The sequence below is a fragment of the Gekko japonicus genome, unplaced genomic scaffold (assembly GCF_001447785.1).
Source record: "Gekko japonicus isolate JY-2015 unplaced genomic scaffold, Gekko_japonicus_V1.1 scaffold2044, whole genome shotgun sequence".
In the NCBI taxonomy this organism is placed as follows: domain Eukaryota; kingdom Metazoa; phylum Chordata; class Lepidosauria; order Squamata; family Gekkonidae; genus Gekko; species Gekko japonicus.
In genome coordinates, this window is record NW_015167597.1 from 264,292 (window position 1) to 279,604 (window position 15,313).

At 44.2% G+C, this 15,313-nt stretch overlaps 1 protein-coding gene across 2 annotated transcripts in view; it reads left to right on the forward strand.

Annotated features, from left to right (window-relative positions):
* The window catches only part of FBXL4 (F-box and leucine-rich repeat protein 4), a 102,232-nt gene that overhangs the window by 41,932 nt on the left and 44,987 nt on the right, over window positions 1-15,313 (forward strand). For both annotated transcript variants that reach the window (XM_015413984.1, XM_015413985.1), the window contains 2 exons: window positions 1,649-1,893; window positions 12,938-13,151. In XM_015413984.1, coding sequence (XP_015269470.1) covers window positions 1,649-1,893; window positions 12,938-13,151 — 459 coding nt within the window. The remainder of the gene's footprint in view (window positions 1-1,648; window positions 1,894-12,937; window positions 13,152-15,313) is intronic.

Genomic DNA, 15,313 nt, shown 5'->3' on the forward strand with positions numbered 1-15,313 from the left:
GAGATATTACGAAGTATACCAGAATTTTAACTGTTTTAAACTTTTAAATATTACTGTGTATATGTTGTGCATAAGATTTTCTCGTGAATGGTACTATATGATTTATGCTGTTCAATGACTGTATTAATAAAGCATAAAAAGTGATCATCTGTGCAGTCACACATCATCCCATCCTTCCCCACAGCTGGCATCTCTCTGTCACTTACCTTAAGCTGATGGGACTTACCGGTGGCAGATGGAGGGAACTGAGCAAGAGGCAGCTTTCTCCTCAGCTCCAGGCATATGCAGTCAATGCCTGCTCCCCAGAGCCGAGGAAGAATTGTGCCAAAAAGCAATGAAGATTAGCTCTAGAAACTTCTGAGGTCGGGTCCTGTGCAGGCACTTTACCCAAATGTGTGACTGCACAGATGATCACTTGAAAATCATCAGTTACAGGTAAGCAACCTGTTTTTCTGCTGAAACAATTTGCAGAGCTCTGTCAAGCAGGAATAATATTTTTATTTATTTATTTAACAATGTTTCTCCTCTGTCTTTCTGCCCTCACAAGGGCTAACAAATTAAAACATACATAATAAAATCATACGTTAAAACCAGGCTCCCCAACCCTCCAATACATTGTTAAAACAATTAGAACTAGAGCTAAAATACATATGGAAGCATAAAAACAACATTTAAAACATTGGGCAGGAAGGAGGGATTGCAGGTGGAAGAGGGCAACAGAAGGGACAGATGAGTCTCACTGGGGAGAGTTGCCACCCATCAAATCTCAGAAGGCAGGGGCACCCCAAGCAGGGCCTCTGAAGATGACCATAGTGGCTGGGTAGCTTCATAAGGGAATTGGTGGTCCTTTGGGTGTGTTGGTCCCGAAGTTCTTTTCTAAACTACTGTACTTTTCTGAACTGTACTTTTGTATGCATTCAGTATTCACAGTAGGCACAATAAAGCCACAAAACGAAGCATTTCTATGCCTCATTAACTTTAGTGGGAAGAGTTAAGCATGTCTTTAATTACATGTGCTTAGCTTTCCCATTGGGACTTAAGTACCTGTAATGTCAATAAAGTAATTACCAATATGAATAACTGTATAAAAATAGCTGCATTTGTGTATGTGCAAGTTTGAAGACCTGTATGAGGGCAAAAAGATTTAGATGATAAGTTTGGATTGAAAAAAACTTTGGAGTGAAAACACTTTTAGTCATCTAATGTTAAAATAGAAAACCAGAGTTGTAAATGAAATTTAATTTCTCTTTATTAAAAGACCCAAAAGGAATGTTTAGCCAAAGGGGGGGGGGGAAACAAAAGGTAAATAGACGAATGACTGGGAATATTAAAACAAAAAGTATCCTGTACATAGATTCAGGTTGGATAGACGTGTTGGTCTGAAGCAGAACAAAGTTTGAGTCCAGTGGCACCTTTAAGACCAACAATGTTTTATTCACAGTATAAGCTTTCGTATGCATGCAAACTTCCTCAGATATATCCTGTATAGTTTTCCAAAGTGTATTCAATTTTTTAAAAATCAGTGAAGTAATGGAAAATGGTAGAGGTCAATGAATTGATCAAATTTAACTTAACTGGAGTTAAGCTATTTACAGATGGGTAACAGTTGGTGTGATGTGCTTTTCTGTTTTTTTCCTCCCCAATGTAGCTCATCCAGTTGATTTTGAGTCACCTTACAGTTCCAGATCTATGTAGTCTATCTCAAACGTGTAAGCTACTCTATCAGCATTGCTGTGATCCTCTACAGTACATTCACCTCAGTCTGCAACCTTATTGGGCAAAGATAAATGACACAGCTTTGGAGTACCTACAGCGTCGCTGTGTCCTTGTCCAGTGGCTGAATTTATCTTGGACTGGGAACAGAGGAGCAATTTCTGTTTCTGCATTTAGCAGGTCAGTGTAGTGATATATTATACTAAATATCTGAGAAGCTTTTTTTATTAACATGGCTCTAATCCCGTAACAGTAATTCAAAATCAGAAACAGATTCCACTCGTGGACTTGAGTTGCTGGAATGGGGTTAAACAAACTCTTACATGTATATCCCAGTGTATGGTTGAAGGACATATGATATATCAACCATGGTAAAGCTAAGCATGTATAGGTCTGGTCATTACCTGGATGAAAGATTTCCTAGGCCCCCTGTGTAATGCTGCCTTGTGTCCTATGATGTGCCAAAGACAGTAGGGAACCCTTAGCATACAAGTATATCCACAAACAACACCCACCAAGGGGAAGATCATCCACAATTCACAACAATATGTGCTCAAAATTACTGTCTCACTTCCACTTGGCGGGTGGCAGTGAGTGGCCTGGACTGCACCTGTACGACTCACACAACCGCGGAGTTTCCTGCTTCTCCTGCTGACTGGCAGCTTCCTGAGGGCGGCTTTTCATCTGCTGGAGCTGGTGCAGCTGCTGGAGTTGGTGCAGCTCTGTGGAAGTTGCTGAGTGCCTTGTCAGCACCTAGAGGACCTCCGGCTGAAACCTTTCGTCTGATGATATCAGTGAGGGAGGAGTAGGGTTGCCAAGTGTAAATTCCTCCGAAGTGGGGGACTCCCGTCTGGCGTCTGAAGCGCACGCGCACCGCACGCACATCACCCAGAAGTGATGTGACGACGCTGGGCACACTGGGGTGGGGCCACGACCATCCGAGGGAAAACTCTATGGCCCCGCCCCAGCGGGCACCGGCATGGTCGCGTCACTTCCAGGTGACACGCACGTCAGGGTGGGGTTTCCCCCGGGGCCCGATCCGCCAGCAGTGGGGAACGGGCCTCTGGGGCGGGGGTTTCCCCGTCCCCGGGGGGACTTGGCAAGCCTAGAGGGGCGTTCCGGGTGAACTTGGCACAGGAAGGCAGCCAACCCCAGAGGCTCTCCCCAATTCCTAATTTCTACCTCTCAGACTTACGTCTTTGGAGCCCAATGTTGAAAGCTGCTGATCCGGAAATTACAGCTGGTACAAAATGCGGCAGCACGCCTGCTGACGTCGACACCTGTGCAGGCCCACGTTCAGCATGTGCTCTGTCAGCTGCATTGGTTGCCGGTTGAGTACCAGATTCGCTTCAAGGTGTTAGTAATTACCTTTAAAGCCTTATACGGCTTGCGACCGCAATACCTAAGGGACCGCCTTTTCCCATATATGTCTTGGAGAGCATTACGCTCTGAGAGTCAACATTTCCTGGTGATCCCTGGTCCAAAGGACATCCGCCTAGCCTCGGCGAGGGCTTTTTCTGCCCTGGCCCCCACCTGGTGGAACATGCTCCCTATTGAAATCAGGGCCCTGATTTCTTATGCAATTCTGCAGAGCCTGCAAGACGGAGCTGTTCCACCAGGCCTTTGGCTGAGGCAGCGGGCGTCCACATATGGCCCCCCGAGGTTGCAATCTCCCACCTACTGATAACCGGCCATACCCAGTACATCAATGGGCCAGATTCTTCCTACGGCAAGCATTACTGATTTTATATCTTTTAATGTGTTTTAAATTTTATTATATTTATTAAAATGTTGTAACCCGCCCTGAGCCCGTTTATGGGATGGGTGGGATATAAATGTGAAAATAAATAAATAAATAAGAGGAAGAAAATCTGGCCCAAAACTTATATTCCTTTGTTCTAACACAAATACAAACTTTTCTAATTTTAAGAGATTAGATCAAGAAAAGCAAGTAAAACTTTACTGGTCAAACTGATATGCTCCTTAAGTATTTCCAGAATGAGTTCCAGAACTCCCACTCCCAACTAAGCATAGAAGATATAGAACAGCACTTAGCCTGTGACAGATTTGTACATCTGTAAACTGAGCTACAATTAAATGTATAGATGGCTAGAGGCAAACATATTTCCTTAAACACGGTTAAGGATCAGAATAATTATGTCTTCAATAGTTTGAGTTCTCAATTTAGTAAAGCAGCTCTATCAGTAACAGTTTACTGTTATTCTTTCAATGACAAAGTGTTTTCAGGCATCAGCTGATGGTCACACAGTCATACAATGAACTGATTAACAAATTAGAACTAAGCCAATGTCTGGAAAATGAAGATTTTGCACAAATGACATGCTGAAATACACATGCAAAGAAAACTTATGAATAAACGCACAGATAAAGCAACAGGAAAGCCACTGTTTAGCTTGGTTGGTTTAGGACAGGGGTGGCCAAACTGTGGCTCAGGAGCCACATGCGGCTCTTTCACACATATTGTGTGCCTCCCGGTAGGGCAGCTGGGGAAGCGAAGGGGAGGCATGCCTCCCTGATTGGTCTTCCCTTCCCCAGCCAGTGTTCCCCTCTCTGGGTAAGCTTGAGGTGGGGGGGGGGAGCAGAGAAAGAAAGCAACTTTAAATGTGTTCTCAAAGCCCCACCCCTGCCAGCTGGCTTGGAGAAGGTATTTGCCTCATTAAATACCTTCTCCAAGCCAAGCCAACTAGTGTGGGGGACTTGGAGGATGCATTTAAAGTTAAAATTGCTTTCTTTCCACCTCTCCCTGCCCTCCCCCCATCTATTTGCTTTCTTTGTTTTTCTTTCTCTCTTTCTTTCCACCTCTCTTTCTCTCAGACAAATAAATATCATTAGAAAACAAATAAATATCATTATCAGTATCTGTTTTTACCCCTTTTGTTTTTATTTTGGGCAGTCTCATTTAATGTTAATAAAAAGCAAATTTGCATGTTTTCCAATAAAAACATGTGTGTAATATTTTTTCATGTTTTGCAGCTCATAAACTTCTAACATTCATTCTATGTGGCTCTTACATTAAGCAAGTTTGGCCACCCCTGGTTTAGGACTTGAGAACCCAGTTCTTTTGCCATTAACTAGGCTGCCAATTAAAAGATCATGTTGGGGAAGGATGTCAAGATCCATACAATTCAAGCATTCAGTATATCTTCTTGCTAGTTTCTTGACCTCAGCTTATACTCTCAGCTTTACACTTCTGGCTGGATACCAAGAATAATGAGTTAAAACAGATGCTCTGTTATTATTTTCTACACCAAGCATGAAACTCTGGTATTTTTGTTAAATATACTTAATTGTTATGAACAATCTGTTGGATAAGTGTCTACACACTCTATTCGGTTATGACCACTAACCCTTCTTTGTATTTCAATGAATGCAATATACAATTCTCATTATTCCCAAGCAGAAACATAAGAGGAAGGTTTCCTCTGAAGAAAGCTCTGTTTCATTAGAGAAAACATTTCACATAGCAAAACAAAATCCTGTTGTCCAACCTGGTATTTTTATATAACAAATTATTTACTGTATAAAAATTGTAATCACTAATATTTTATTAAGATATGGTCTGTAAACCGCTTGCTTCAGATTTGCTTTATTAAATTGTATCAAATTCTATGACCAATGCATTAAGGTATTTTGGATTTCAGTCTTCAGGTTGCACTAATTAGTGTTATGTCTTATAAATTTTTGAGGCCTGCTTTGTAGTGTCAATTTAAAGGTGTGTGTGTGTGTGTATGCTTGTACACACACACACATATGCACACAGTTGTTTACATGTATGAGAAGGTAAATATCAGAAGAAAATGTGCTAGAACTCCAAGGAAATAGAACAAATTAAAATGACAATCTAAGAAATCTGACAAAAACAAATACTGTATTACCATGAGGGGATAAAATGCTTCAGGCATATGAACATCCTGAGGCAAAGCTGAAGGTATCTTAACTTATTGATAATGTCCATCTCCTTAGGGCTGTATAAGAATGTCATAATGGTTCACTCAAGAGAATTACTAAGTTTTCTAAACTTCTGTGTCTGTGCTAAAAAGGGAGTTTGGGAAAGACTAAATGGGCTATAGAGAGATTCAGAGATGTTAATATATTTCTTACTGTTTGAATAATTTTGTACTGCTATAGAAAACACCATGCATAATGATGTTACATGCATAAAATTCTGCATTGGAATAAGAACAGGTTTTTTATATTATTTACTTCATTTATACCCTGCCTTTCTTCCCAGTGGGGACCCAAAGAGGCTTTCATCACCTTCCTCTCAACCATTTGAGGTAGGTTAGGCTGAGAGTGTGTGATTTGCCCAAGATCACTGTCATGACCCCCAGGGGGTTGCCACCTCCAGCTGCCACCACTCTGGACTTTGGGTCCCTTGAGAAGGCCCAGAGTACCCTCACAAGCCCATCCAAAATGCCCCCTTTTAAGCCGAGAACATAGGCATGATGACCAGGCAGAGAACACTTAAACAAATGGTTTATTAAGACAGTACTGGGGCAAGGAACACAAGACAAGGTGCTTTAAAATATATAACAGTGTTTAAAGGCAAAATAAACGAATCTAACACGACTACCTATTTCACTTAACTAGTTACTGTTTCAAAGCCCACAGCCTTCTTATACCAGGCCTCCTGCCTGCACTCACTCTAAGCCAAGTGAGGGATCTTTCTCCTCAGACCAGACTGTCCCCTCTGTGAGACAAGATTGCAGAAGAGCAAAAGAACACAGTCCCCCTCAGTTTAGTTCTGTGAGAGGAAAGAACACCATTTTCCACAGCCCACAATGTAACAGTCACCTCAGAGAATTCCTGGACACTGATTGGCTATAAACACTGATAAGCCTTATGGGGATTGTAGGCTATGTCTGCTTTCCACTGCCATGCAGGTCTTTCCTGGGACCAGGCTGCACCAGGCCCCGTCTCCCAGTCCTACACAGATCATGACAGTCACCCAGCAAAGGTCGCATGGCAGAACGAGGATTTGAACCTGGATCTTCATCGTTGTGGTTTCTGTGCAGTCCCACATGGGACTGTGCAGTTGCAGGCCAGCCACAGAAAAGATTTCCAAACTTTCTACTAGACTAGGCGCACCCCTCCTCCTTCTGGCGGTTTCTCGCCAAAACGCTCAGATGACCAGCAGGAGAGGCGCTACTCCCTCAGTTCTCTTTTTGCTGCTGCGGAGAGAAGATCTCCACTGCTGTTCTCTGTGTTTTTCCTCACCTCAGTTTTGAGGCTGAGGAGATTTTTTTTCTCTCAACAGTTTTTATTCTAGTGAACAATAACATACATCTAAAAAAAAATCTTTTCTGGATTTCCACTGTGTCATTATGACTAAAAATCGTGCTGATAAACAGCCATTCTCTGTGTCTTGGCTGCCTAGGGGTTCACACAGCAGAGCTGCCTGCTTTTACTGTCACCAGTTTCCCCTTAAGGCACATATTGATAGAGCTGGACTCAGAAGAGCTCTTTTCAAAGGCTTCCCCCCTCCCTGCTAAGGTCTGGTGGAAAAAGAGACTGGACTCAATGGCCCTCTTCCAAGGTTTGCCTGTGTGCCAGTAGCCTGGATGGAGGCATATTTCCCCTTCCCTGCTGAGGTGTGGTAGACAGAGCTTCAGAATAACTGGCTGCTTTCATGGGCTTTGGCTGTGTGCCTTGAAGTCACAACCCCCTCAACGTTGAAGCAGAATTGACATTGAGGCATTTCTGCTTAGTCATTCCCTAAGGGGTCTATGGCCTCTATGCCTTCGATGTTGACCCAGTAGCCCTTCCCTCCCCCCTCTCTTCTCTTGGTGCAGGGGGGGGAGGCTGGGAGGTGTGGCCTGGCAGAGGCTGCTTGAATGAAGGATCCCCTGGCCCCTCCCTTCACTTCAAGTAAAGAAGCTTGGAGGCGTGGCCTGGCAGAGACTGCCTGACTGAAGGATTCCATGGCCCCTCCCATCACTTCCAGTGAAGCAGCTTGGAGGCATGGCCTGGCAGAAGCTGCCTGTCTGAAGGAAACTTTCCCCCTCTCTGCCTTTCTGGCAGTTCTGACCAGAAGCCTGGAAATGTGGCATGATGGAGGCCCATTTTAAACCTTTGCTGTGCTGGACTGAAGGAACCTTTCCCTGGCTGTCCTCAGTTTCATGGTGGAATCTGTGGAGGCATGGGTTCACACAGCCTTGAGATTCTTTGTGCTCTTTTATGGAAGGTATTATGTGTCAGAAGGGTATTGTGCCATTTGGTTGGGGTTGTTTGGACCTCTTCAGCTTCTGTAGTTTTGAAGACTGGCTGAAGTGGGTGGAGTTTCCCCTTGTTGTTAGCCATGTCCAAGAACAGCAAGCCCTGCCACCTGGGTGCCGGTAGGCAGCCCCGTCCCTAGTGTACTATGTGGCCTTAGAACTTGGAATCTGTGTGTAAACCGCTCAGAGACCCTTCGGGGTTGGAGCGGTATAAAAATCGAATGTATAAATAAATAAATAAATGTCCTGAGACAACAGATTACTTATGCTTAAGTTCTGCTGTGCTTTATTTTGCCAATATTGGGACTGCCCGTGTTCCAAGGTCATAATCATTTCTCTGCTGAGCTCTACTCCAAGCCTTATTCCTAAAATCTAGTTTTAAAGGCTGACACAGTAACACAGCAGCCTCAATCCACCACCTTGCTGCAGTCTCCCAGCACTGATACTTAACCCTACAGGGCTTTTCAATACAGGTGTTGTTTCAAGCACAGGCAAGGCTTACTGTTGCCATCTTCATGGGGAACTCAGAAGTAATTGGCAAGTATGCTTTGGGAGGCAAGCCTAAGTTGTTTGCCACTCCTCTCAGTTCCATGGTATCCTTCAGAACCGTCAATGAATTGGAGGACTCCTTGGCTGCCATTGACCTTCTTCGTGGTCTCTGTGCAGTCCCACACATGGGTTGGGCACCTGTGCACTACCTCAAGCGAAGAATATTCCAGAGCTTGCCTCAGAAATCTTTTGGCAGGTTCTCTTCCCGCCCTGGGGAGCAGACACGCACTGCGCATGCCTGGAGCAGGGCAAAGAGCCACCTCCCACTCAGTTCTTCTTCGACCACCTTTGCGTCCACACCTCTCCAGCGATCGCTCTTCATTTGCCTCAGCTGAGTTTTCTTTTGTCGTCTTTTTCTTGTTTTTCCTTGCTTATCCTTTGTCTTCATTACTTCTTCGTCCTGCTATCTAAACCCCCCAAAAAAACCTTTACTATTTTCTCTCACCTCTTTCTCCCCTTCCCCTCCCTTTCCCTGGTCGAGAAGGTATTTGTATGGGTCACACCTTATTTTTTAAGAGTTGTTGCCGATGCCCTGGTAAACTCCCCTCTAACGATGGTCACGACCTTAATCTAATTTGTCTGGGGGAATTTCACCGGGTTGATTCGTGCCTGCACTGTGCTAAGTTTACCAGACAAGCAACAGAGCGGCTCACCTCAGGACTATACTTTTAGAGGCTGCGCTCCACCCCACTATGTCTTCTGCGGCTTCCCATTCATCCCCTGTCCCTCAAAAGCCTTCAGCTCAGGGAGATCCTGGGAAGCCCATCAAGAAACAGCATAAATCCAAAAGGCAGGAAGATAAACACTTCAACTGTGAAACTGAAACCATTTACATCGATTTAGACTCTGAAGCTTGATCCCGTTGTGATCTCGGGCCTATCGACATTGACGCCCATGGTTGCTGCGGCACCTACTACAACTCACAAATCCTTGCAGGGTTCTAGTGAGGCTTAAAAAAAGAAAGGAAAAAGATGAGGTGTTATAAGACTCTTTGAGTCCAGGTTAGGGAGTAGGATAGACTCCTTACAATTCTTTTTAATGGACAGCATATGTTTTTTCTTCTCAAAACAGCTGCCCCAATAGACAAGGTGTCTGACGGGCAAGCTATAATTAATGGCTCTTGTTGCATCCTCTGCTACAATCCCTTAATAATGATATGCTTGATTCCATGGGTCATCTGTATTGTTCCTGTTGGCCTACAGGTCAAATACTGCTTACTCTTTATTTAACCGATGTAGAGTATTAATGATCTAAAATAAACCTGGATGGGATGCAGTTTTTTTCTATACTGCACTTTCTCATTAGTTTATGAATCAACAGGTCACTATGACCTTTCTACTATTCTGTTTGAATGTATCTTAATGCACTGTGGTATCTTAATGAACGTATCTTAATGCCTATACTGGTGATCTGCATGATAAATCTGTTCCTTTATTTTGGATCAATCATGTTAGCCTAACCTAGTCCATACTAGGAGTTAATAAAAACAAAACAAACATGCAAAAAACAAAACAGAACAAAACAAAACATTATGAATTCTGCTGTCCAATCGGACAACATTCTGGGGGTAATAACAGGCTTGCTGTAAGATCCCTGAGTCACGTTTCTTTCCCGCCTTCACTTAACGTGATGTCTCAGGGTTCTGCACATCTTTTGTTCATGTACAAGAGGCCAAGCTCCATCCTTGACATCTTCTACTGACAAAGTCTCTGGTGATCAAGATCCTTTAATCTCTGCTCTATTGTCCACCAGGCTTCCTGCAATTCTTTGCGCGCCTAAGTCACTTGGTGAGCTTAGATCCAACATTTTGCCCGCCTCTTCTCTACATGAAGGCTACCTGTCTCCAATGGATTATATCATTCCATTTAGTGATGAATGGAGAGGATCCATGGCTCAGTGGAAGAGCCTCTGCTTGGCATGCTGAGAGTCCTAGGTTCAGTCCCTGTCCTTCCAGTTAACGGTCTGGCAGTAGGTGATGGGCTGACTGCTGGGATGGGGATACTGAGGGTTGGCCGCCATCAGTTAATCATCTAATAACTTATTAGTATTATTAATGGTAGCACCTTTTAATGTTAGAATGTTTAGTATTATTTAAATTGCTTACTTGTGTGTTTTTATTCTCTTATGTAAGCCGCCCTGAGCCGGCCTCGGCTGGGAGGGCGGGGTATAAATCTGATAATAGATAAAAAATAAATAAAATGCTAAAGACCTTTCTCTGCCTGAAACATTAGAGAACTGCTGCCAGTCTGAGTAGACAATACTGCTCTTGATGGGCCAGTGGTCTGATCCACTGCAAGGCAGCTTTGAGGTGCTCTGTTGCATTCCTCCCCCCTGGGACAGGAAAAATGATGTTATTTCAAATATGTCTTCAGTGCAGCACCCGAAGAGAAGCCTATGATAGGCCCAGATCTGGTGACTCATAATACATGTCTTTTGCTAGGTGGTTTTGTGTCTCAACCATTTTACTGTTCCTGCAGATAGTTCCTCTCTTGTTGAGGAGGGAAGCTTCCAGTGGTGGCATTCCAATGTTCCCCTTCATTGGGTTCATGCTTAGCTGCCTCTCAATGTGCACAGAGATTAGTGTGGCCTATGTGAGGCTCCTATATTAAATTTTCCTTGCTGCTTTGACAGGTCTTTATTGATCCTTTTCAAAGCAACCTGCCTGAATCTCCCCCCCTCCCATTTTACTGAGATTGTCAGCGCTGTTCAGCTTCCACTCCTGCGTTTCCTGGCATTTTTACACATCTGTATGTGACACCGTAAACAAAACTGTTGTTTTGCTGTGTCTTTTACCCTTCCTGAGATGCTCAGACTTGGGTTTCATTTTTTCTGAGACAGACCTAATATGCATCACACATGTGGTCTCAGCATGGTTATTTCTCTCACAACATTTCTTTTGCCTATGATCTTCTGGAAGTAGTGCCATCTCCAATGTCTCCTTCACTGTGTGGGAACCTTACTGTGGGCATGTGTTTCCCAGTAACTCCTGGTGTTCTGCAATATTAATTGTCTTGACATTGCTTGTACCTTGACATGATGGACATATTTACTTTGTCTCTGGTTTTAGTGCAAATGCTCCACAGAGCCAAAGGAGCCTCTTTACTAATTAGCAGACACCAATTCCCTAGTATTCTGACTGGAGGTCTGGACTACTTGGCATGGCCCCACAATAAGACATTCTAGGCCCTGGCCTTTATGCTTCATTCCTGACAATAACCCCTGTCATTGAGGAATGCACTTCTAATCTCTCGCAAAGACAATCTGTTTTTATGCCTTTTTCTTTGCCTATATTGTTGCACAGATTGTTCTGGAGACTGCACAAGTTTTTTCCCCCTTGTGGCGCATTATGTCCATCCTTTCTTTAGCCACATCACACCTCTTTTCACTGCCTTCATTATCATAGTGCAGATCTGCTTATTCTCACTCCTGCTGACAAATCAATACTTTGATCGGCTCCTTTCCTGCATTGTAGCAGTAGCCTCCCACTTTTCTGAGTGGCAAACACCACTCTTGCAGTACCAGACCTTGCACCTCTAAGTGGGGAAGAGAATTTCTACAGAAGCTGCAGCAAGGTTTGGACCCTGCTTCTTGCGCTGTTGAATGTTTGGCAACTGATTTGTACAAAAACTCTAACCTTTTCCTTGGTGGATTAATAAAAATGCTACAAAATAGGGGTATACCCCCTTGTTTTATTTTTGGCACTTCCATGGTGCTTCATTTATAATAGGGTTCTTCAAAATTTCAGTTTTACATCTGAATTGAAACTGGTAATTGTTTAAAAAAATTATGCTCACATTCTTTAGAGGATTGTTCTTCTGATAAAGAGAAAATTAATATGTGTTCAGAAATGACTACAGGTTATTGGAAGAGAAGATTTTAAAATGTACCTCATGCTATGAGGACATGTGAGGAGCCTCAAGGAGACATCTCAGCCTGTTACTGAGAACTGCTTCATAAGGAAGAAAATTCCTACAAGAAGGCATTTTAGTATAGCAATTACCATGAAACTGAAGGGTAGATCACAAGAAGTGATGATTACACATGTTAGTTTTTCATTGTGTACGTGCAACAGGAAAATCTATTGGATTCCCTGCATTTACACACTGTATAGCATTCCTGTATTCAAATTTTATAATGTGTGAAATTGACAAAGTTAGTAGTAATAACATGTTTGTGTGGCTTGCAACTGTGAAAAGGGAAAAATTGGCTACATATGCTGCTTCCTAGGCCCACTTTGTTCTTTGTTTTTAATGCTAATAATGCTATTCTATTAATTGGCTAATAGTAATTGTTCTGCTAGTATGTCACATGAACTTTACATTACTTTGCCAGATAGCTGTTAAAAATATGAAAGGGAAATAAGTTTCTAAACAGTTTTTGTGGGAAATTGGTGTTTCCTTTCCTACTGACTTAATTCACATGCAAATATACCTTTTCAGGTTTCTGAAAGTTTGTGGTTCAGAGCTACTACGTCTGGAGCTGTCCTGTGGCCATTTCCTCAATGAGACTTGCTTGGACATTATTGCTGAGACATGTCAAAATCTTCAGGAATTAAATCTTTCCTCCTGTGATAAGCTACCACCTCCAGCTTTCATCCACATCGCCAAATTGTACAACCTTAAACGTCTAATTCTTTATCGAACAAAGGTAGAGGTAAGAACAGCAGTTTAATTTCTCATATATTTGGCAGTTATAAAAAAACTTTTGGAAAAAAAGGTGAATTTACAGTCATGTTGTAAGTATACAAGTAAATATGTAACTCAAACATAAAGTAATGCAGAAGAACATAGTAAAGTGTTTTCTTTGTAACTGCTTTTGAAATACTGTTTTTCTTATCTTTTCAAGCACCCAATTCTACAGCTAATAAATACAGCTTGCATCTGCTAATATATGTTGCTGATTAACACAGCTAAAACCATCCAAAGAGTCATTAGTGTGTGAAGTCAGAAATATGGAATTTTATCATGTGCAGTTTGGCTGTTTGCTAGAATACTATCTGCTATTATGAGGTAGAATTTAGATTCAAACCAAATCATAAAAATGTTCCATTTCAGAAATGTGTAGTCATTGGGACTGTTGTTGTTCAGTTGCACAGTCGAGTCCGACTTTTCGTGACCCCATGGACCACATCACGCCAGGCCCTCCTGTCTTCCATCATCCACCGGAGTTTGCTCAATTTCATGTTCGTTGCATCAAAAACTCTGTCTAACCAACTCATCCTTTGCTGTCCTCTTCTTCTGTTACCTTCAATCATTCCCAGCATCAGGGTCTTCTCCAGTGAGTGCTCCCCTCTCATTTGGTGGCCAAAGTATTTATTTATTTATTTTTCAGGTTTTTATCCCACCCTCCTGGCCAAAGCTGGCTCAGGGCGGCTTACATAAAAGCAGATAATTCATTAAAACATAGTTGTAGTTAAAACCAGGCCTCGGTTGGGGCTGGAGCTCACTGGAATGATGCACTGGGAGAGAGGAGGTGAGGGGGCGGGGACATGTAGCAAGCCCCACCCCCTGCTCCCAGCAGCCCTCCCCTCAGTCGGGCCGAGAGGAGAGAGAAGGAAGGAAGGTAAGTTCCGCATCTCTTCCCCAGCCCCCCCAACTCACTCTCTGCAGGCCCACCCCCTCTCTGCAGGCCCGCGCTGCTGCACGCGGCCCTGCAGGACCCTCCCCAACCTTCCCCATCCCCTCTCTGCAGGCCCGCGCTACTGCGCGGGGCCCTACGGAGGCCTCCCCAGCCTTTCCCACCCACTCTGCAGGCCCGTGCTTCCGCGCAGGGCCCTACAAAGCCCTCCCCGACCTTCACCACCCCCTCTCTGCAGGCCTGCGCTACTGCGTGTGGCCCTGCGGACCCCTCCCCGCCTTCCCCAACTTCCTCTCTGCAGGCCCGCGCTGCTGCGAGGGTCCTCCAGAGCCCTCTGCAGCCCTCCTGAACCCCCGCTCTGCAAGCCCACACTGTTGTGCGGGACCCTGCGGACCCCTCCCCAGCCTTCCGCAACTTCCTCTCTGCAAGCCCGCGGGGCCCTGTGGAGCCCTACCCCAGCCTTCCCCAACCCAAACTCTGCAGGCTCGTGCTGCCCTGCGGAGCTCTACAAAGCCCTCCACAGCCCTCCCCAACCCCCTCTCTGCGCGACCGCAGCCACCAATCCACATCTCCCCGGTTAAAAGGCTGCTCCATGCTAGCACAACCAGGGATTTTGACAGAAGTGTCTACCCACCATGTCTACCAATCCAAAGTAGTCCAGTGGCATCTTTAAGACCAGGTTTTTATTCAGGTGCAAGCTGTCCCTCCTCTGTGAGAGAGAATCTGCATCTTCTCCCCCCCCCCATGTCTACCAATCCAAAGCAGTTCGGTGGCAACTGTAAGACCAGGTTTTTATTCAGGTGCAACCCCAATGTCTACCAATCCAAAGCAGTCCAGTGGCATCTTTGTTGTTATTCAGTCGCACAGTCGAGTCCGACTCTTTGCGACCCCATGGACCAGATCCCGCCAGGCCCTCCTGTCTTCCGCCGTCCTCTGAAGTTGGCTCAATTTCATGTTCGTTGCATCTATGACACTGTCTAACCATCTCATTCTTTGCCGTTCCCATCTTCTTTGACCTTCAATCTTTCCCAGCATCAGGGTCTTCTCCAGGGAGTGCTCCCTTCTCATTTGGTGGCCAAAGTATTTGAGCTTCAGTTTCATTATCTGGCCTTCCAGGGAACAGGCAGGGTTGATTTCTTTTAGGATTGACTGATTTGATCTTCTTGCAGTCCAAGGGACTCTCAAGAATCTTCTCCAGCACCATAGTTCAAAAGAATCTATTCTTCGGTGCTTGGCCT